We start from the raw sequence: 20,313 nt of genomic DNA on the forward strand, positions 1-20,313 counted from the left end.
AAGTAGTGATCCATCTTATACATTTAGACTTCTACCACTTACTTTTTTTAAGATCCTGTGTTTTATTTTCCCAGGACCCATCCTATTAAAATGTTTAGTTACGGTATAAAAGTTGTAATGCAAGTTCTTCAAAAGGCTTAATTTTTCATATCTTTTATTTGGCTTATAAAATTCACATTTTAAAACATTGCAGAGTAGAAGAATTACAGTCACAATTCCTTGGCACCGTGATAGCATTATTGTGGTAGTACTGGCTAGACAAGAGAATGATATGTGAAATTCATTAAGATAAATACTGTGAGGGCAAATCTTGAAAATTAGTTCACAATACAAATTGGAAGTTTTATAACAAAATCCAAAATTTAGTATAAATGGCTTTTAAATAAGAGCCCAAACTAAATGAAGCAAATTATATTGCTGTCATAAAAGCTTGCATACAAAAAGCCCAAAACCAATGATGATAAACAGTTTTGAATAGCAAGGAATTTAAAGGGGGACTGAAAATCATGGTTTGTCGAATGAAATCCAGCCTTGGAATTTAAGCAAAATCACAATTTAAAATTTGTACTAATAAGCACAATAATAAAAAAAACACTTAGTATTTGAAATTTCCTATTTGCTTATTCTCATTTTTAGCAATCATAAAAATGTTTACTCATCTCATCAATACAAAACAGTTCAAGAATATAACGCATCTCGACTATTTCCATCAGCATTCAAGAAAGACCACCTTAAAAATCTGTACAGCGGTTCTAACTGAAGACCTCAAAAGTTAAGTGAATATGAAGAAAATAAATCCAAGTAAAATACTGATTTCATACTTTGGCAGTTTAGAAAATTATTTTTAAACCCTATTGAAAGTATTTATACTCTGAGGAAAGGATCCTACAGACAAACCTCGTTTGAGGTGGGAAGAGGGTGGCCATGATTAACTCACTAAAGACAGTGCTCCTAGGAATAATCAAAAATTCCTATCTGATCTGTTACAAAGGTTCACAGGCTTAAAGTGCATGGCTGAAATTAATACCAAAAGGGGAAAAAGTGATCTCCCACGTGGTAATGCTGTTTAAAGGATTGATTTTATGAGGGTACCATTTAAATATTCTTGGTGTGCTGCAAGTATGGTATAATGGGATTAGTGTTTATTGAATCTTTCGTGCTTGAAATAGTTCATGTATTTCATGGCAGGGCTGAGACCACATCTTCATCTGCTCAAGATCCTGGCTCTCAGCACTCAGTAAATGGTGAATATTTCACTGTATACATATGTGCAGTAAAGGATCACTGTAATGCTTCCTAAAAGTTACTGAAATGGAAATCTAAAAATTTTTACTTCAGTCCTATCGGGCAAACTATTTTAGATTTCTCCTTTAATGCTTCTCCAGGAGAATCAATCAGGAGCCTATAATCCCTTACTAGTAAACATTTTTTTTCTTTTTCATTTATAGAGATGTTGAGCCCTCCCTAAAAAAATTAGGAATTTAGTGAGTCAGGTGTATGTAGCATATGGAAAGCTGTGCAAGTAATAATTTCAAAAAACTTCCTTCTAAAATAAGGAAAAGTTGAGGTAAAATAATACCTCTTTAACCTAGTATATCTGAAAAATACCAATAAATACACTGATTAGAGAAGGACCAAAAGGAAATTTTATAAGATAAAATAATGGCCTTTTCTAATGCAAAATGGGAAAAGGAAGTGGGACAGAAAGGACAAATAATTAAGGTTGAAATCTTAGCAAGTCTGTTGAACTGGAATACGAATACTTGTAAAAAATTCAATGCATTTCTGATCTGAGAACTTTGAAGCTTTAAAGTGCATTAAAATTACAGGCACCATCAAATACCAATTTGACAATTTGTAGAATAAAACAATCTTAACCCCTATATTTAAGAAGGCCTTTAAAAAATAAGGCAAATGTGTGTTAGCTATGCTTTCTGGCCTTTTTAGTGGCATTAAAAGTTAAATGACTATTACATCAATTAGGAATTAAAGTTACTTTAAAGCATGCCCTGTTGAAAGTTCTTTTTGAATAACAGGAGCTATTCTACAGCTACTAATTCCCATGAGTTGAAATACGTGAAAGATAAAACTGGTACCAATACTGTCTGAAAGCTGCTTAAGAAGGGCTATCTAAATACATCATATACATGGTTCATACATAAACCATTCATTGTAGGTACTTTCATATGTAAGGACTTCGTTCTGGAGTCTTACGGCAAATTAGACGAACATCTCTGGATCAGCAATGCATGACAGGAATCACAAACCCGTACTGGCTTTGGTGAAGAAGGCAAAGGCAGTTCGTTGTCAGAGCAGGCATTACAGAAAATTTCCCCACAGTTTCTACAGTGGTGCTTTAAATGGAAAAATCAAAAAAATTGAGTAAAGTTAGAATCCATGCTTGCACTAAATTTTTTGGACTCATTTCCCATCTCCCTTACCTTTCTCTTAGAGAGTGAGAACTCCTTTTCACAAAGTTTACAATGTGTTGCTTCTTTGTCTTTCAACCAAACCAGTCCCTAGAAGGAAAAAGTGTGAATATACTCAAATTAACACTAAAATTACATGTGAAACTATTTTCAACCAAGAACATCTTATAGGAATAGAGATGAATCAGAAATGAGCCCTTTTCTTACGTACTAAAACATCTGGAGAATAAAGTGGGATTTGCTTCAAAACTATCTGGGTGAGGGAGACAGATTGGGGTTAAATATAAATAAAACAAGATCGGCCATATACTGGTAATGGGTTAGTTTTTCCCTGTATAATTGTGTATGTTTGGACATTTCCATTATAAAATGTTTAAAAATCTATTAATGGGAATTCTCTTTAAGGATGAAAGAGCCTAAAAAAAAAAAAAAGGATGGAAGAGCCTTAGAGATTATCTAGTCCAACAAAACTTGATACATTTTAACTATGAAAATGCAGGAGTTTGGCATTATGTATACTATATAACTCAGTAAGTCCTTAAAATTTGAAGAGAATTTGGAAGTCAGATGTTCAAATTCATTATTTTAGAGAAGACTTCACCTTATATTAAATCTTACATGGCTATTAATTTCCCTTAAGTTCCATAACAAATTTAATGGCTACTTTGTAGATGAGTACAAAATGTATGTAAGTAGTCTTTAACAAATAAGAGTTAACATGACACCTGAAATTTTAAAACTGACCCATTCTTAACCCATCCAAGATCCTGGCTAGGAACATAATTTTCCTTACAAAAGCAGCTTTGTAGATGATGCCAGTTTTATAACGGGAAGACCTAAGTGAAGGAACAGTCTTCATTGCTTCTGATTAATCTCATCATGTGTTCCCTTTTGAAACAGCCTGGACTAGACTAAGCCATGTTGCTGCTGCCAAAGAATCAAGTACAGCTGACCTGTGAATAACAGGATTAGGGGTACCAAATTCTACATAGACAAAAAACTGCATATAATTCTTGACTATCCCTCCAAATTTACATTTAATTACTGTTGATCAGAAGCCTTACCAATAACACGTATTTTGTATATGTATTACATGTATACATATACTATTATATTCTTAAAATCAAGTCAGCCAGAAGAAGAAGAAAAAACCTGGATCGCTCATATCAGACAAATACTAGTAAAGAATCAAGTGACTTTGAATTGTAGAATTTTTTTTTTTTTAAGATTTTATTTATGCATTCATGAGAGACAGAGAGAGGCAGAGACACAGGCCAAGGGAGAAGCAGGCTCCAGGCAGGGAGTCCGATGTGGGACTGGATCCCAGGCCTCCAGGATCACACCCCGGGCTGAAGACAGCGCTAAGCCACTGAGCCACCCGGGCTGCCTGAATTGGAGAATTTTTTTTAAAGCAAGATGGGACCTTAAAGATAATCCAGTGCTACTTGATGAATGCCATTAAAAAGGAAAGCAACTTCCCAAATGTCCAAAAGCGTTAGTGGAAGCAGCTTTACTTCCTGCCAACCTATCCCTTAAGGGATGGAATGCCTGATTTCAGCAGATTTCCAAGCGGCATCAATTTCCAAGCAACATCATCAGTTCAGAAGTAACCTTTCTGACATCAGGGGTTGGTCTTCCAGGCTTATTTTACTTATCTTTTTTAAAAGATTTATGTATTTGAAAGAGAGCCCATGAAGGAAGGGCAGTGAGTAGAAGAAAAGCAGCAGACTCTGCTGAGCCCAGAGCCCAACCCGTGGCTCCACCTCATGACCCCGAGATCACCACTCCAGCCAAAATCAAGACAGATGCTTAGCCGACTGAGTCACCCAGATGCCCCTTTTAATTTGACTGAACATACCCTTCTGTCTCCCAAGGAGAAAAGCTGTAAACTGCAGGTCAGGCCTAGTGTGTCAGTGGAAAGGGACCTCAGAGATCAGTAACTACAGCTCCCATTTTACAAATATGAAAACTTATCCACAGGGCAGCTCGGGTGGCTCAGCAGTTTGGCGCTGCCTTCAGCCCAGGGTGTGATCCTGGAGACCCAGGATCGAGTTCTGCGTCGGGCTCCCTATGTGGAGCCTGCTTCTCCCTCTGCCTGTGTGTCTGCCTCTCTCTCTCTCTCTGTATCTCTCATAAATAAATAAAATAAAATAAAAAACAAAAAACAACTTATCCACAGAGCTGAAGTTGCTTCCTCAAGAAAACGGCTGTTTTTAAGCAAAGCCAAAACTAGAAGGGAGCAAGCTATTGCTCTGTAAACATGGCTATTATTCTCTGCCCAATTCCAGAATGTCAGCCACCCAACTTAGATTCAGCAGATGAAATTTTAGAGGATCCTTTTCTGGAGAAATTAAATCACCACAGAGAAAAGTCTTGTAGATATTAACATAACTTGCACAGGGTGCCCAACAGTTTGCTAGTTAACAGATTTTTCTATGGTGAGGCCTACCATCTGTGACAATCCACTCCCAACTACCCAACCATCACACATAGGGCTTTCAAGACTTTTTTGTGCCTTTATTGAAATGGGATTTTCCAACATTTAAGGAATAACAGGCATGAGGTACTTCAGCCAAACAAACCCAGGAAGAGAATTCTGAAGAAAGAATGGCAGTAGCAAAAGAAAACTTTAAAGAAACTATAATAGCGGTTGAACATCTGCTTCGGCTCAGGGTGTGATCCTGGAGGCTCCCTGCATGAAGCCTGCTTTTCCCCTCTGCCTGTGTCTGTCTCTGTCTCTCTGTGTCTCATGAATAAATAAAATATTTTTTAAAAATAAACTATAATGAATATCCTCAGAGATAAAATGCAGGATGCCATTTTTACATTTTTTTAGGATGTCATTTTTATTTATTTTTTAAAGACTGATTGAATGAATGAATGATTGATTGTTCATGAGAGAGGCAGAGACATAAGCAGAGGGAGAAGCAGGCTCCCTACTGGGAGCCCTATCCGGGGACTCGATCCCAGGATCACGCCCTGAGATGAGGGCAGATGCTCAACCACTGAGCCACCCAGGCATCCCAGGATGCCATTTTTAAAAGGAAAAATGAGTAAATAAGGGCTGCTGAATATTAAACTATGGTAACAGAGATAAAAGTTCTCACAGAAAGTTGCACCTGAATGTAACCAAACTTTTAGATTTAACTTCCAGTTTCTAGGTAATAAGAGAACAGAGTCCTAAGACTACAAGGAACCAGCAGATAAAATTCAGAATATAAGAAACTCTATAGGACAGCTGTCCCAAACCCATCAATTGGCCAATAGCAAGAACAAAAAAAATCAAGTCACATATAAATCAATGTTTATATAGCAAAACAGAGAAATATACATATTTTGCTAAAGATAGACATAAATGATAAAACTATAAGAAAAACAGCATAATGATGAACACAAAATAGAGGATTATTACTATAAGAAGGAAAATGTATTCAGAGCACACATGTTCAATTATAAGCTAACCAGAGAAGAGACCAGTGTTTTTAAGTTGTATTTATATAGTTACATACTATATGAAAAAATGAAAAAATGAAAAAAATTTTACAGTGCTTAAATAATGACAGTTGGGCAGCCATTCCTACCTATCCAAAAAAATATGAGAGCAAAATAAAAGGTAAATATGCAGACGCATAAATTCTTAAAACCTTTATCATTTCATTCAGCATTTCCCAGGAAGCTACTAAAGAATGCATTATTCAAAACAAGGGAGGAAATCAGAAAGTTAAGAGTTTCCAGTAATAGAAGCTAAGCTCTAATCTAAGAATGTAGCAAAGGAAAATATCAGGAGAGGAGTGACCAGACCATATTGGAGCGGGAGGGCAAAGAACTCCATGAAGGATGACTCCAAGGAAAAAAGAACTGAACAATTATCTGATTCATTTTACCATGGGAAAAACTTTAATCAAGGAGCATGTTAGGGGACGCCTGGGTGACTCAGCAGTTAAGCATCTGCCTTTGGCTCTGGGTATGATCCCAGAGTCTCAGTATCGAGTCTCGCATCAGGCTCCCTGCATGGAGCCTGCTCCGCCCTCTGCCTATGTCTCTGCCTCTCTCTCTCTCTGTCTCATGAATAAATAAATAAAATCTAGAAGAAGAAGGAGGAGGAGAAGGAAGAAGGAGGATGAAGAGGGAGGAGGAAGAAGAAGAAAGAAGAAAGAAGAAGAAGAAGGAGGTTAGGAGTGGGACGCCTGGGTGGCTTAGTCAGTTGAGCATCCAACTCTTGGTTTCCGCCCAGATCATGATCAAGCCCTGCATCGGGGCTCCATGCTCGGCATGGAGTCTGCTTGTCCCTTAACCTCCCTCTTCCATCCAACCCCTGCCCCACTAGCTCACCCTCTCTCTCAAATAAATAAAATCTTAAAAAAAAAAAAAAAAACATGTTAGGTGTTTGAAGGTATAAGAAAACTCAGATACTCTACTACAAAACTTTTTCAAAGGCAATTCTTTTTTAAATTTTTTTAACATTAAATTTAGTTAATGTATAGTATATTATGAGCTTTAGAAGAAAGGCAATTATTAACTTCCAAGGAAAAAATAAATAGTCCAAGAAAGAAAACATAATCACAATATACTATGTGGTCCAGCAAAGAACAATATTTAAAAATAGCCAAAGAATACTCATCTACTATGCTAACCAGGCCATAAACAGGTCTAAAATAAGTCTTAAATAAATGAGTAATATATACTGCCTATGATTTTGAAATAGGGGGAAAAATGCCAGTATAAACCAAAGAATTGAAAGTAGCTTCATTCAGGTGGCAGGAGCTAGAGTGGATAGAAACAAGGGGGTGAAGAACAAGAGACTGCTACCATTTTGTCTTTAATTCTTTCTAGTACTAACTGACTTTTAAAAACTATTTTCATGTAACTCTTTGATAAAAAACAATGGGAAACTGTGGCAGGAGGCAATCTCACTGAAGTGCTCACAGACTGTTTTCTCCTATGTAGTAGAAGGGATTCTTGCATCCAGATGCATTCAGAACCATATACTGATAAGCTGTACTAATTACTTTTCATACATATTAACCTCAATGTTCAAAGCAACCCTGTGCAAAATCCTATGCATATGCCCATTTCATAAGCCATTTCAAAAGAGGAAACAAACTCCACAAAGGTATGACTTGACGGTCAAAACTAGTAAGTAACAGAACAGCATAGGAACTAAAGACTCTCAAAGACAGTTTCACTCTATCAGGCCACACTTCATAGGAAGGTAGACAAAATTATTTCCAAGGTCATTTCCAACATGATTACTGATTGATTCTAGAGGTATAATAGGGAGGAACTGGATCTCCATCATCCCAGCTACCTGTTCAGTGCTTTCGCCTCAAAAATCTTGGGATTCAGTAATAATACCTGAGATTTATATAGGGCTTTACCATTTTTTTTTAAAAAAAAAAAAAGATTTTTATTTGTGAAGAGAGAGAGCACACACACAAGCTGAGGTGAGGGACAGAGGGAGAAACGGACACTCCACTGAGTTGGGGAGCCCAACGTGAGGCTCAATCCCAGGACTCCAGGATCATGACCTAAACTAAAGGCAGACGCTTAACTAAGCCACTCAGGTGCCCCCAGGACTTTATCTTCTATTGGAAACTCACATAGATCTCTACTTTCCTACTTGAGGGAAACACTTTCTACTCACCTGCAATGCTTTGTTGGCTTCTTTTATATCTTCTATTTTAAGTTTTGATCTGAAAAGATTACAGATAAGTCCATGTTTCAGTAAATGCATTAAAAATAGAATATCTAGCAATTCATTATTAGGGTATTGGTTTTTCAGAGGATATAAAATTGTATATACTAGATACTAATGATCTTCTTTGACTAGTGGGATTATATTTTATATTTTCCCGTATTTTCAAAATGTCTTAAGGCAAAAATGTCCTTTTAAATTTAAAAATTGCTTTAATATAAGAATATTGGCATTTTCATGTGGTTGTGGTATTATTAGTAATAGATATAATTTATTGTAAGTTTATGGTGGGCCAGACATCACGCTATATGACCTTTGTATCTATACGCTCATTTAATCTTAAAAATCAAAAACCTATCTTAAAGATCAATCAGTATCAAAAAAGTAAAGCCTGATGAGGTTTCATCACTTGTAACAGGTCAAAGAAGTAGTAACTAGGGAAGCCAGGATTCAAACCTTGGTCTTTGTGATGCTGAAGCCCACGTGCTAGCACTTATGTACACTATTTCTCTACCAGATGCAAAAGAATGGTAAGAATAGAAATATTAAGGAAAACAGTTGTGATACCTTTTGCAAATACTTATCAGCGAACATGCAGATTATAAATAGCAGTAATTATCTGTGATCCTATTACCTAGAGAGGATAACCTACATGTTGATGAGTATGTGTATATTATTTTTTAAACTTATTTAAATTCAATTGACATATAGTATATTGTTAGTTCCAGAGGGAGAGTTCAATGATTCATCAGTTGTATGTAACCCTGGTGCTCATTACATCACATGTCCTCCTTAATGTCTATCACCCAGTTACCCTATCCCCAAGTACATGTATATTTTAAACGGAGTCATCACTTACACAGTTTTCCATGAACAGCTCTTTTCAAGCAATAACATATCCTGAAAGGCTGAGAGCTACTGACTTGTCATTAAGTATCTCCCATATCATTACAGTTAAATGGTAATGAATGGTGACTGATACATGGAATGGACATGAATGGTACACGGTTAAGTAATGAAAAATATACTTTGTATCATTACCTACTGCTTGTTTCAAATTTCTCATTGCAAAATTGCTCGTTAAAATTGGAATAACCAAAATATTTGTATTATTTTTCTCAGGATAACATCTTAGAAATGAAATTACTGAATCAAAAGGTACATAAACTGGGATCCCTGGGTGGCGCAGCGGTTTGGCGCCTGCCTTTGGCCCAGGGCGCAATCCTGGAGACCCGGGATCGAATCCCACGTCGGGCTCCCGGTGCATGGAGCCTGCTTCTCCCTCCGCCTGTGTCTCTGCCTCTCTCTCTCTCTTTCTCTCTGTGACTATCATAAATAAATTAAAAAAAAAAATTTTTTTAAAAAAAAAGGTACATAAACTAAAGTCTCTACTTCTGAGGCAGAACAGGAAAACTGCTTCATATTACAGGTGCTTCTTATCCCAAGACATGAAAACAAAATGTTAGTTTTCTGTCTGGTTCATACTTGTACAGTGGGAAAAATCAACGTAAAATTACACAAATTAAAAATACAAACACAATAGTAAAGTTTTCTTGGATGAATTCACATTTACAAAATGTGCCTGAAGAAAACTAATGCTGGTGGGAATAATGGCCAAAACAGTAACTGTGCCACGTAAAAAAAAACTGAATATGGAATCAAAGTAGCCTAATGGCATTCACTACAGAAATAGCTATGAAAATTCACTGGTTGCTAACATATTTCTGGTTAAAATGCCTGTACTCACAAATATGGACACTGAAAAAGTTAAAATTTTTCTAGTTAAAATTCTCATTTAAATTTTTTAAGAATCCTTTAATAAGAAACCAATAAGAATAAATATTTCATTAGTGAAATTATTTTTCTAGTTAAAATTTTTCTAGTTAAAATTCTCATTTAAATTCTAAATCACAGATTCTGAAAGTGAGCACTAGAGAGTAATTTTCATACCCAACCTCATCTGACAAGAAAATGGATATTCTGGGATATTCTGGTTGTGATAAGCAAAGGTACTGTGCTAGGGGTTTTCACATACTTATTCTCAGTTAATTAGGAAAAGAACCCTTTGGAGATTTTTAACTCTCCAATTTACAAATGTGGAAGTGGGCTTAAAGTGTTAAATAACCCTAAGTCACAAACTGGTAAATGGCAGAGGAATACTTATTCCTGTGAGTGATATTAATAAATACTAATTTTTAAGTTTAATCTTAACTTGAAAATAGTTGTGAATGGTTCTTTCCAAAACATACATTTTCCCTTTTAATAAAATTAAATATGGTTCTTATTATTCCAAATGAACTTTATCCTCCCACTCCTCATTTTAAATAATACCCAAATGGTTTATATAAAGCCTAAAGACAAAAAAATAAAAAAATAATAAAGCCTAAAGGCTTCTGGTAAATTAGAAGCAAAGATTAAAAAGTACTGATCCAACCTCAGTCCCTCCTCTTCAACAAATTTTTAAAAAGATATTCTTTACCTTGTGTCTTTGAAGGAATCTGATAGCTTATAATCACAGGAGCAGGAGGATGCAGAGTAAGAATAAAAGTATTTCACAGATAAACTGGTGTGGGCAACACTCACAGGGGCCACTGTCCCTCCTCCAGCCCTGATAAATTATTTTCACCACTCAAGAGGACTATGGTTAAGAAAGGATGAAAGGAAGAAAGAAAAAGAAAAGAAAAGAAAAAAGAAAAGAGTTCTGACTCAAAGCTGGCCCTATATAGGGACTATGGTCCCAGAAACAGAAGAGGATAACCTGTGCTTTAACAATTCAAAGATTAACAAGGAAAAAAACATCATAAATGAAGTAAAAAGCAAACAGAAGATGTACACTGTGTACAACGTTTTAAATCCCATAAGGAAAGATGAGCAATCCAACCAAAAAATATGCACAGAATATGAACAGGCAGTAAACTATAAATACAAATGGAACACAAATAAATATAGAAGCTCAGGAGCACGTGACTGGCTCCATCCATGGAGCATGTGACATCTGATCTTGGGGTCATGGGTTTGAGCCCCACACTGGGTATAGAGATTACTTAAATAAATATAGATGCTCAAAACAATAAGAACTGGCAAAAACTGGGGATCCCTGGGTGGCTCAGTGGTTTAGCATCTGCCTTCGGCCCAGGGCGGAATCCTGGAGTCCAGGGATTGAGTCCCACATCGGGCTCCCTGCATGGAGCCTGCTTCTCCCTCTGCCTGTGTCTCTGCCTGTCTGTCTCTGTGTCTCTCATGAATAAATAAATAAAATCTTAAAAAAAAAAAAAAAAAACTGGCAAAAACATTCTCTCCTACTATTGGAGACAGAGGATAATTTGGCACTACCAGAATTTTTTAAGGCACATTCTTTTTGACCCAGCAATCACCTCTAGGAACTTACTCTTCAGATACACTCATTAAAGTGTATCAAGATAGATCAACACACATATACAAAGATATTCAAAGCAGTATTGTTTATAAAAAAATTACAAACAAAAAAAAATTACAAAAAGTTTAAAAGACACCCATCCTTGGAATATCTTGATATACTGATATAGAAAAATATCTAAGATATTCTTAAGTAAAAAAGAACAAAAACAAAAACAACAAAAAACAAAAAAAACAAACCCACAAACTTCAGAAGAACATGCATACAGTAGTTATACAGGGGTTAGGCATGTGTAAAAAAACTTAGTTAAAAAAAAAAAAAACAATGAACATTTCTTAAATAGCCCGTAAAGTTCAGTATAGATTGTTGAGTATATCCAACCTTGAGCAGTAATTTTTATGCAAACTAAAATTTGAGAAAAAATGAACCAGACTAAAGGGAAAAGGTGAGGGGTGAATTTAGAGGTGCCTGGCTGGCTCAGTTGGTAGAGCATGCCACTCTTTTTTAAGTAGGCTTCACAGTAGGCCTATTCAGTGCGGGGCTTGAACTCACAATCTTGAATTCAAGACCAGAGCCGAGATTAAAAGATGGATGCTTAACTAACTGAGCCCCCCAGACCCCCCAGGCATGCAACTCTTGATCTCAGGGTTGTAGGTTTGAGCTCCACATTGGATATAGAGATTACTTAAAAATAAAATCTTAAAAAAAAAAAGAGGGACTCTATAGAATATATTATGCTAAGTTAAATAAGTAAGTCAGAGAAAGACAAATATCACGATTTCACTCACATATGGAATTTAAGAAACAAAACAGATGAACATAGGGGAAAGGGAGGAAAATAAAATAAGAGCAGAAAGGAAGGCAGACCATAAGATACTCCATAGTTAAGAGAACTGAGAATTGCTGGGTGGTGGGTGGGGGGATGAGCTAAATGGGTGACGGGTACTAAGGAAGGCACTTACTGGGATGAGCACTAGGTGTTAGATGTAAGGTGATAAATCACTAAATTCTACTCCTGAAACCAATATTATACTATATGTTAATTAACTTGAACTTAAATAAAATTCAAAAAGTGAATTCAGCTATCTAAACATTCAAGTGATTATGCCTTTAATAAATTATACAGTCTTTAGCATTGCGTGGGAGATGGTGGAAAGTAATACCCATATCCCTTTTACTATTCTGTTTTAATATTAAACCTTTATGATCTTAAATGTAAATATTATTTTTGTTGTAGGGATTGTACATTGCTGAATCCTTAGCACTTGGAATAGTGCCTAGCAAATAAAACAAGCTTAGCATTTGTCAAATGAATAAATGGGAAATAAGGTAATAAGCACTTAGCATAGAGTCTAGGTCAAAGTGCTCACTAGGTAAATGCCAGATGAGAATTGAAATCTTGCTTATCAGAGTCACAATGTAAACTGTTCTTTGAATTTATAGAAACAAAAATAGCTTTATTTATTTATTTATTTTTTAAAGCCAACTCTACCCTCTATGTGGAGTTCAAACTCATGACCCTGAGAGCAAGAGAGATGCACGCTCTACCAACTAAGCCAGCCAGGCACCCCAACAGCTTTATCTTTTTTGAGAACTAGTACTTCCTTTTGTGATTTAGTGAACTACTCTTTCTTATGGCCTTGGAAATTGGTCTCAAGGCTTCTTAATTGAATCTCAATCAGTGAAGTCTCCATTCTGCTTATGATTTCTACTGAGTTTGTTACAAATGATATATAGATGTGTGTATATAACTAATCATATCCATATATATGATGAGATGTTCACATAAATTTCTTATGAGGTTCACTAACTTTGGGGATTGATACTTGGGAGAGGGAGGAAATTGTGCTAGTTGAATTTCTAACCATATAAAACATCAAAGGGATTTATGTAAGTGATGAGTTTATGGGCACTGTAGCTTTCTTACTTTCCCGTGTTTAAAAAAAGTGACTTTTTTTTTTTTTTTTTTTTTAAACATGGCAGTGATACATTCAATACTGAGTTAAACCTTCAGGAGCTTATCCCAGATACTTGACAGGATGTTCAATCAGGGCATACAAATGAAGCTGCTAACCCAAAACACAGACCACATGGAACAAAGAGAAAGGTGAGAAAGACAGAACACCATTTCTCCTTCTTGTCTTTCTAGCAATGCAGTAAGACTTGACTGCAACAGAACCAACCACACTATATGAAGTTAAGCTCCAACTCTAGCATAAAACACTCTCTACTTCTTACAATGTTGGCTACTTCTCAAAACAGTATGAAAAAGATCTCTCCAGAGATTTTGGAAATTTGGTTTCTGTGGTTCTGGGGGAAGATACAGTAAATGAACTTCTGAATTCTCTAATTTGAAGAAATTAAACAAGAGTCAACTTTCATCTACAGGAAAGCATTTAAAGCTAAAATTTATTAACCTGAACTTAACTTCTAACAAAATTTCTCCAATCCACAGTCTTGTATGTTTAGCTTTAAGGTTTTTGTTTGGTTTTGATTTTAATAGTTCGTATCTTTCTTTTCTATAAACTTTTCTGCTTATTTGGTTTGGCACATTCCTACCTTTATAAAAGTCAATGACTACATAGATGAAGGAAAAAAGAGAAATTACTCGCTAAGTTTGTTGCCAAGTTCTTGAAGAGCTTGCTCCTGTTCATGATAAATTTTTTTCAGCTGCTGATTTTCATCCTGGATGTTAAGGAACTCCTTCAAAACAATAAAAGACAGAAAATGCAATTTAAAAGAAATAAACAAGAAACTCCCCATTGTATACATACCAACGATTAGGAACATATATCTTTTAGCTTTTTATAAAAAACAGAACTCTATGTCCAAACTCTTTCATAGCTATTCCATCAACTATCACCTATTTCTCATTCATTTAATCTCCTTACCAGTTTTCTCTTCTTTTCTTTTTAAAGATTTATTTATTTGGGGGTGGGGGGGAAGGGGTAGAAGGAAGACAAATCTCAAGCAGACTCCACAGAGCATGGAACCCAAAGCAGGGCTTGATCTCACAACCCTGAGATCAGGACCTGAGCCGAAACTAATAGTCAAACACTCAACCAACTGAGCCACCCAGGCACCCCATGGTTTGATTGTTTTGTTTTGTTTTTAGGTAAACTCTCCACCCAACAGGGGGTTCGAACTCATGACTTCAAGATCAAGAGTCCCATGCACTACCAACCGAGCCAGCCAGGCATTCCTTCTTATTGGTATTTTTAAAGGTGACCAGTATATTCTGTCTCTTTGGTATAATTTATGATTTCTTTTTTAAGTAATTTAGTTTTCAAAGATACAATTTTTTAAGTTTTACCACCATTTACTTTTTTAAGACTAATGATTTGTTGGGTCTCATTTCTAAGATGAGATAAGGCATCTTTCTCCTTTTGAAGATCTTCCTGCAAAGTCTGTCTCCATTCCTTCTCAATCTTCAGATCAGTTTCCAGTTGTACCCTTGAATGACAAACATACAGTAGCTTAGTGCTATTTCTCACAGCTGTCTGTATTCTTTAATAAAACCATCTTTTTGGTTGATTGTTTTTACTTTTGTGCATTTCTTCAGGTATTTTCTTTCATAAATATTTTTTGGTAAACAAGTTCAGCAGCACAGGGTTTTCTGATCCCAACATATCATTTATTTGCCAACCACAAAAACTCCTTGCTAAACAATAATTCACGTTATTTTTCAATTCTATGTACATAAATTCTACATAAGCATAGAAAATGCCTGGAAGGATATACCACACTATTAAAACTGGTTATATATTAGAGGAATGGAACAAAGGAGAAAAATGTGAAGTTTTAGTTATTTACATCTCTGTGCAAAATTTTATAACAGACAATTATTCTTATATAAGAATTACAGCAACCACTAAATCAACTTAACATCAGTCACAGAAAAATCAACCTTAGTACAGAGTGTCACTTTACAGATTGTTCACAGGACAGATCTAAGTCCAAAGAGACACCAGAAAGGTGTCTAGTGTCCATACTGCCTGGAAATGCCAATTCACCTTTGAAAGCACTACCTCATCATTCTAATAGGTGCTATCTGGCAAAACAAAAGTAGTCAAATTGCTACACTTTAGGATGCCAAAAAGAAATAATTTTGATGATTATTGCTCATAAGTAGGTATTAACGGAAGGGGCATAAACAAATAGTGCTACAATTTTAAATACTTTAAATTTTAATAGCAATATATAATATTGAAGCTATCACAATATTACATCATTTTAATATTCTTGTGTTAATATTCTGTTTACTTTTGTTTCCTCATAATGTTAGCATTTCCATTGATAGCCACATTATTTCTCTATGAAGTAAATTTTATTTTTTTTAATATTATATATATTTTTTTATTTTTAAGTAATCTCTACACCCAACATGGGGATTGAACTCATAACCCTGAGATCAAGAATCGCATGTTCTGCCAACTGAGCCAGCCAAGCACCCCTAAGTAAATTTTAGATTTTTATTCAGGTTGAAGAGAAAAATACCCCTCGATGGAATTTACAAATTGTTGATAAGTACTATTTCACTACAAACTCAAAAGGAATACGGAGACAGGTATATGTTATACTGAGGTAAGCAAAGTATGGCATGCCTTGAGTGGCCTCATCATCCAGAATCAGAAAAAACACGAAGTGAAAAAGCAAAGGAAAAATAAAGCAAGTTATTATAAATACTGCCAAAATACATGTTGACCACCAAAGGCAGAAACCATAAAGGAAAACAAAAAAGGAAAAATATACCTATTTAAAATTTTTAAATGCCTAAATGAAAAAAACCACTATGAACAAAATTTAAAACCAACAGTAAATTTAGAAAATATTTCACTGTATGTGAAATATGCAGAGTAAATAACTCTTACAAATATTAATAAAGGGAACACCCTAGGAAAAAAAGTAGATGATATAAACTGGCAATTCACAAAATTAAGAAATACAAAAGAATCTCACCAATAATCAAAAATATGCAAACTCAAACAATAAAGCATAATTTTTCAGACTAACGATTTCTTTAGATTAATTGACACGATGGTGCAGACCTATATAAGTTAATAGGATACATTGCCCATGACATAGTACACATGATAAACAAGATACTAAAGAGCATATAGGGCAGCCCAGGTGGCTCAGCGGTTTAGCGCCGCCTTCGGCCTGGGCTGTGGTCCTGGAGACCCAGGATCGAGTCCCGGGATCGAGTCCCGTTTCTGAGTCCCGCGTCGGGCTTCCTGCATAGAGCCTGCTTCTCCCTCTGCCTGTGTCTCTGTCTCTCTCTCTCTCATGAATAAATAAAAATAAAATCTTAAAAAAATAAAAAAAAATAAAGAGCATATAGTATGATACTCTCTAAAATACATAAAATACATACATACATATGCATGCCAAAAAAAGGATATTCATCAAAATGTTAAAAAAGTTTATCTCTAACTTTTATTTTCATAATATTTTCCAACAGTATGTAATATTTTCATAGTTAGAAATCAATAAAGTTATTAACATTTTGCAAGAATAAAATTGAATTTGTTTTTCTAGGACATAGTGTCAGCTGCCCATTTATACAGAAACAGTTTTAATTTTTCTGAGCCATCAGGGATTCCCCTGATCTCCAAATTGCTCACATGTTCATGCTCTACCAAAATGGCACCATTTGAGAGACAAAATTATTTTCATGGTTTTAGCAGAAACAAACATCTTCTTTCTACAGTTGTACCCAAGACTTACTGAGTAGGTTAACCCCATAGCAGTCCAGGTAGGAACCCAAGAAGGCCAAGGATAACATGATGATGAGTACTCTGAGGCTTCTTTTTCTTTAAGATTTTTATTTATTTATTCATGAGAGAGAGAGAGGCAGAGACACAGGCAAAGGGAGAAGCAGGCTTCATGCAGGGAGCCCGATGTGGGACTTGATCCCTGGTCTCCAGGATCACACCCTGGGCTGAAGGCAGCGCTAAACCGCTGGGCCACCCAGGCTGCCCCTCTGAGGCTTCTTTTTGCCTCCTATAGAGCTCAGAGTGGTGCTGAAGAAGCCCACAGACCACCACATGAGATGGATACAGACCCCCGCAAAAAAAGCCCCAAGAAAAGCCTGCTCTCTCTTACTAAAAAACTGGGAAGAGATAGCTTAGCATTGATATAAACCTTTTTTTTCTTTTTAAGATTTTATTTATTCATGAGAGACACAGAGAGAGGCAGAGACATAGGCAGAGGGAGAAGCAGGCTCCCCACAGGAAGCCTGATGCGCCACTTGATCCCCAGACCCTGGGATCATACCCTGAACCGAAGGCAGACACCAACCACTAAGCCACCCAGGCGTTCCTGATACAAACCTTTTTGACGATAAATGCCCTATTCCAGCAAAACAGAAAACCAACAAAAAAACCCAGAGAAAAAAAAAAAACATAGGCCCCCAATGACTGTCAACAAAGGCCAAGTGAGGAGCTTAGATTTCCACCGCCACTTGGCAATAATAATGCCTCTCCCAGTCCCCAATGTGGTAATATCAAAAAAAGCCAAGTGGCAAGCCTGGACTTTCACTACTGCCTAGCAGTAATGAAGTATCTCCCCCCCTTCTCTTATGGAGACCACATTGAAAACTTGGGAGTTTTAACCCCAAATCAATAACAAGGTATTTCTCACCCTCCCCACACGATCAGTGAAAGCCAAGTGAGAAGCCTAGATTTCTACCCCTGCCTAGTGAAATGAGGTACCCCTACCTCTCCCCTCCAGAATGGTGTCAGAGAGACCATGGTGAAAGCCTGGACTTCCATTCCTACCTGAAAGTAAGAAAGCATCATTCCTCTTCTCTACAGTGTCAGTAGAGACTGAATGGAAAGCACAGATTTCAATCCTGGCCCAGTAGTTAGGCACTTTTCTCCATCTCACCCAGAATGGTTCTAGGATTCTACTATCCCTACTTGATATAAATAGCCAGTGTCAGGGCACCTGCATGGCTTAGTCAGTTAAGTGTCTGACTCTTGGTTTGGCTCAGGTCATGATCTCAGGGTCATGAGATTGAGCTGCATGCCAGGCTTCACACTCAGTGCAATGTCTGCTTGGGATTCTCTCCCTCTCTCTCTCCTCTCCTTCTCCTTCTCCCTCTGCCCACTCCCCAACCCCACTTGTGCTCTAAAATAAATAAATCAGGGGCACCTGGGTGGCTTAGGGGTTGAGACTCTGACTTTGGCTCAGGTTGTGATCCCAGGATTCTGGGATGGAGTCCCACATCAGGCTCCCTGCGAGAAGCCTGACTCTTCCTCTGCCTATGTCTCTACCTCTGTGTGTGTGTGTGTGTGTGTGTGTGTGTGTGTGTGTGTGTCTTATGAATAAATAAATAAATAAAAATATTTTAAAAATAAATAAATAGGAACACCTGGGTGGCTCAGTGGTTGAGCATCTGCCTTCAGCTCAGGGCATGATCCTGATGTACCAGGATCGAGTCCCACATCAGGCTTGAGGGGAGTCTGCTTCTCCCTCTGCCTATGTCGAGTCTCTTGTGAAAATAAAATCTAAATAAACAAATAAATAAATAAATAACCTTTATTTATTTTTATTTATAAGATTTTATTTATTTATTCATGAGAGACACAGAGAGAGAGAGAGAGAGGCAGAGACACAGGCAGTGGGAGAAGAAGGCTCCATGCAGGGAGCCCGACATGGAACTCGATCCCAGGTCTCCAGGACCACACCCTGAGCTGAAGGCAGCGCTAAACCGCTGAGCCACCCCATCCGGGCTGCCCAATAAAATCTTTAAAAAAAACAAAAACAAAAACAAAAAAAACAGTATCTATATTCCCCTGCTGGTGTGGTTTCGGTGGAGAGCTACTAAAATTTAAGTAAGACACAGTAACATAATGTAATTTTCATTATGTCCAGAATGCAACAAAAAACACATGTCATACCAAGACCCAAGAAAAAATCTTTTTGTTTTTTAAAGATTTTATTTATTTACTCATGAGAGACACAGAAAGAGATAGGCAGAGACACAGGCAGAGGGAGAAGCAGGCTCCATGCAGGGAGCCCAATATGGGACTCAATCCCAGTACTCCAGGATCACACTCTGAGCCAAAGGCAGATGCACTTAATGACTGAGCCACCCAGGCGTCCCCCAAGAAAAATCTGAACTTGGATGAGAAAAAAAACAGATGCCAACATATCAGATAATTCCAGATAAGAATTTTAAAGCAGTCATCATAAAAATGCTCCTATGACCAATTAAGAACACATTTGACACAAAATATTAAGTTTTAGCAAAAAAAAAAAAAAAAAAAGAAGAAGAAGAAGGCAATATAATCAAATGGGAATTTTAGAACTGTAAAACACAGTAACCTCATTGAATGGGCTCAGCAGGAGAATAATGATGAGGAGGAAAGAACGGATTTCAAAACACTACAACAGAGGGGTACTTGACTGGCTCAGTCAGTGGAGCATGTGACTCTTGATCTCAGGGTCATGAGTTTAAGTCCCACATTGAGCACAGAGCCTACTATATTTATTTATTTTTAATTTTTTTTTTCAGAGCCTACTTTAAAACAAAACACAGGGGGATGGGGTGACTGCATGATGGGCGCTAGGAGGGCACTTGATGGGATGAGCACTGGGTGTTATACTATATGTTGGCAAATTGAATTTAAATAAAGATAAATAAAATAAAATTAGTTCCAAGTTAAAAAGTAAGTAAGTAAATAAATAAATATACAAAACACTACAACAGAAATTATCCAATCTGAATAAGAGAGAAAAAAATAGACTGGGGAAAAAAAAGTATCAGGGAACTATAGGACTATTTTTTAAAAATCTAATATTTGAGG

The 20,313-nt window shown here is 36.5% G+C and overlaps 1 protein-coding gene across 16 annotated transcripts in view; it reads right to left on the reverse strand.

Annotated features, from left to right (window-relative positions):
- Positions 1-137: 137 nt before the first annotated feature.
- RUFY2 (RUN and FYVE domain containing 2) overlaps positions 138-20,313 on the reverse strand; it is a 51,429-nt gene continuing 31,253 nt past the window's right edge. For 15 of the 16 annotated variants that reach the window (XR_012001101.1, XR_012001100.1, XR_003235739.2 and 12 more), the window contains 5 exons: positions 14,824-14,953; positions 14,109-14,203; positions 8,074-8,122; positions 2,442-2,519; positions 138-2,354 (listed from right to left, as the gene is read on the reverse strand). Coding sequence is in view for 9 of the 16 variants with exons in the window: in XM_026003565.2 (XP_025859350.1) it covers positions 2,211-2,354; positions 2,442-2,519; positions 8,074-8,122; positions 14,109-14,203; positions 14,824-14,953 (496 nt within the window). In the remaining 7 variants the exon portion in view is untranslated. Of the gene's footprint in view, positions 2,355-2,441; positions 2,520-8,073; positions 8,123-14,108; positions 14,204-14,823; positions 14,954-19,423; positions 20,229-20,313 lie in introns of those variants that run through there. The other variant, XR_012001102.1, reaches the window with a different exon arrangement.

Source organism: Vulpes vulpes, chromosome 4 (assembly GCF_048418805.1).
Source record: "Vulpes vulpes isolate BD-2025 chromosome 4, VulVul3, whole genome shotgun sequence".
Taxonomy (NCBI): domain Eukaryota; kingdom Metazoa; phylum Chordata; class Mammalia; order Carnivora; family Canidae; genus Vulpes; species Vulpes vulpes.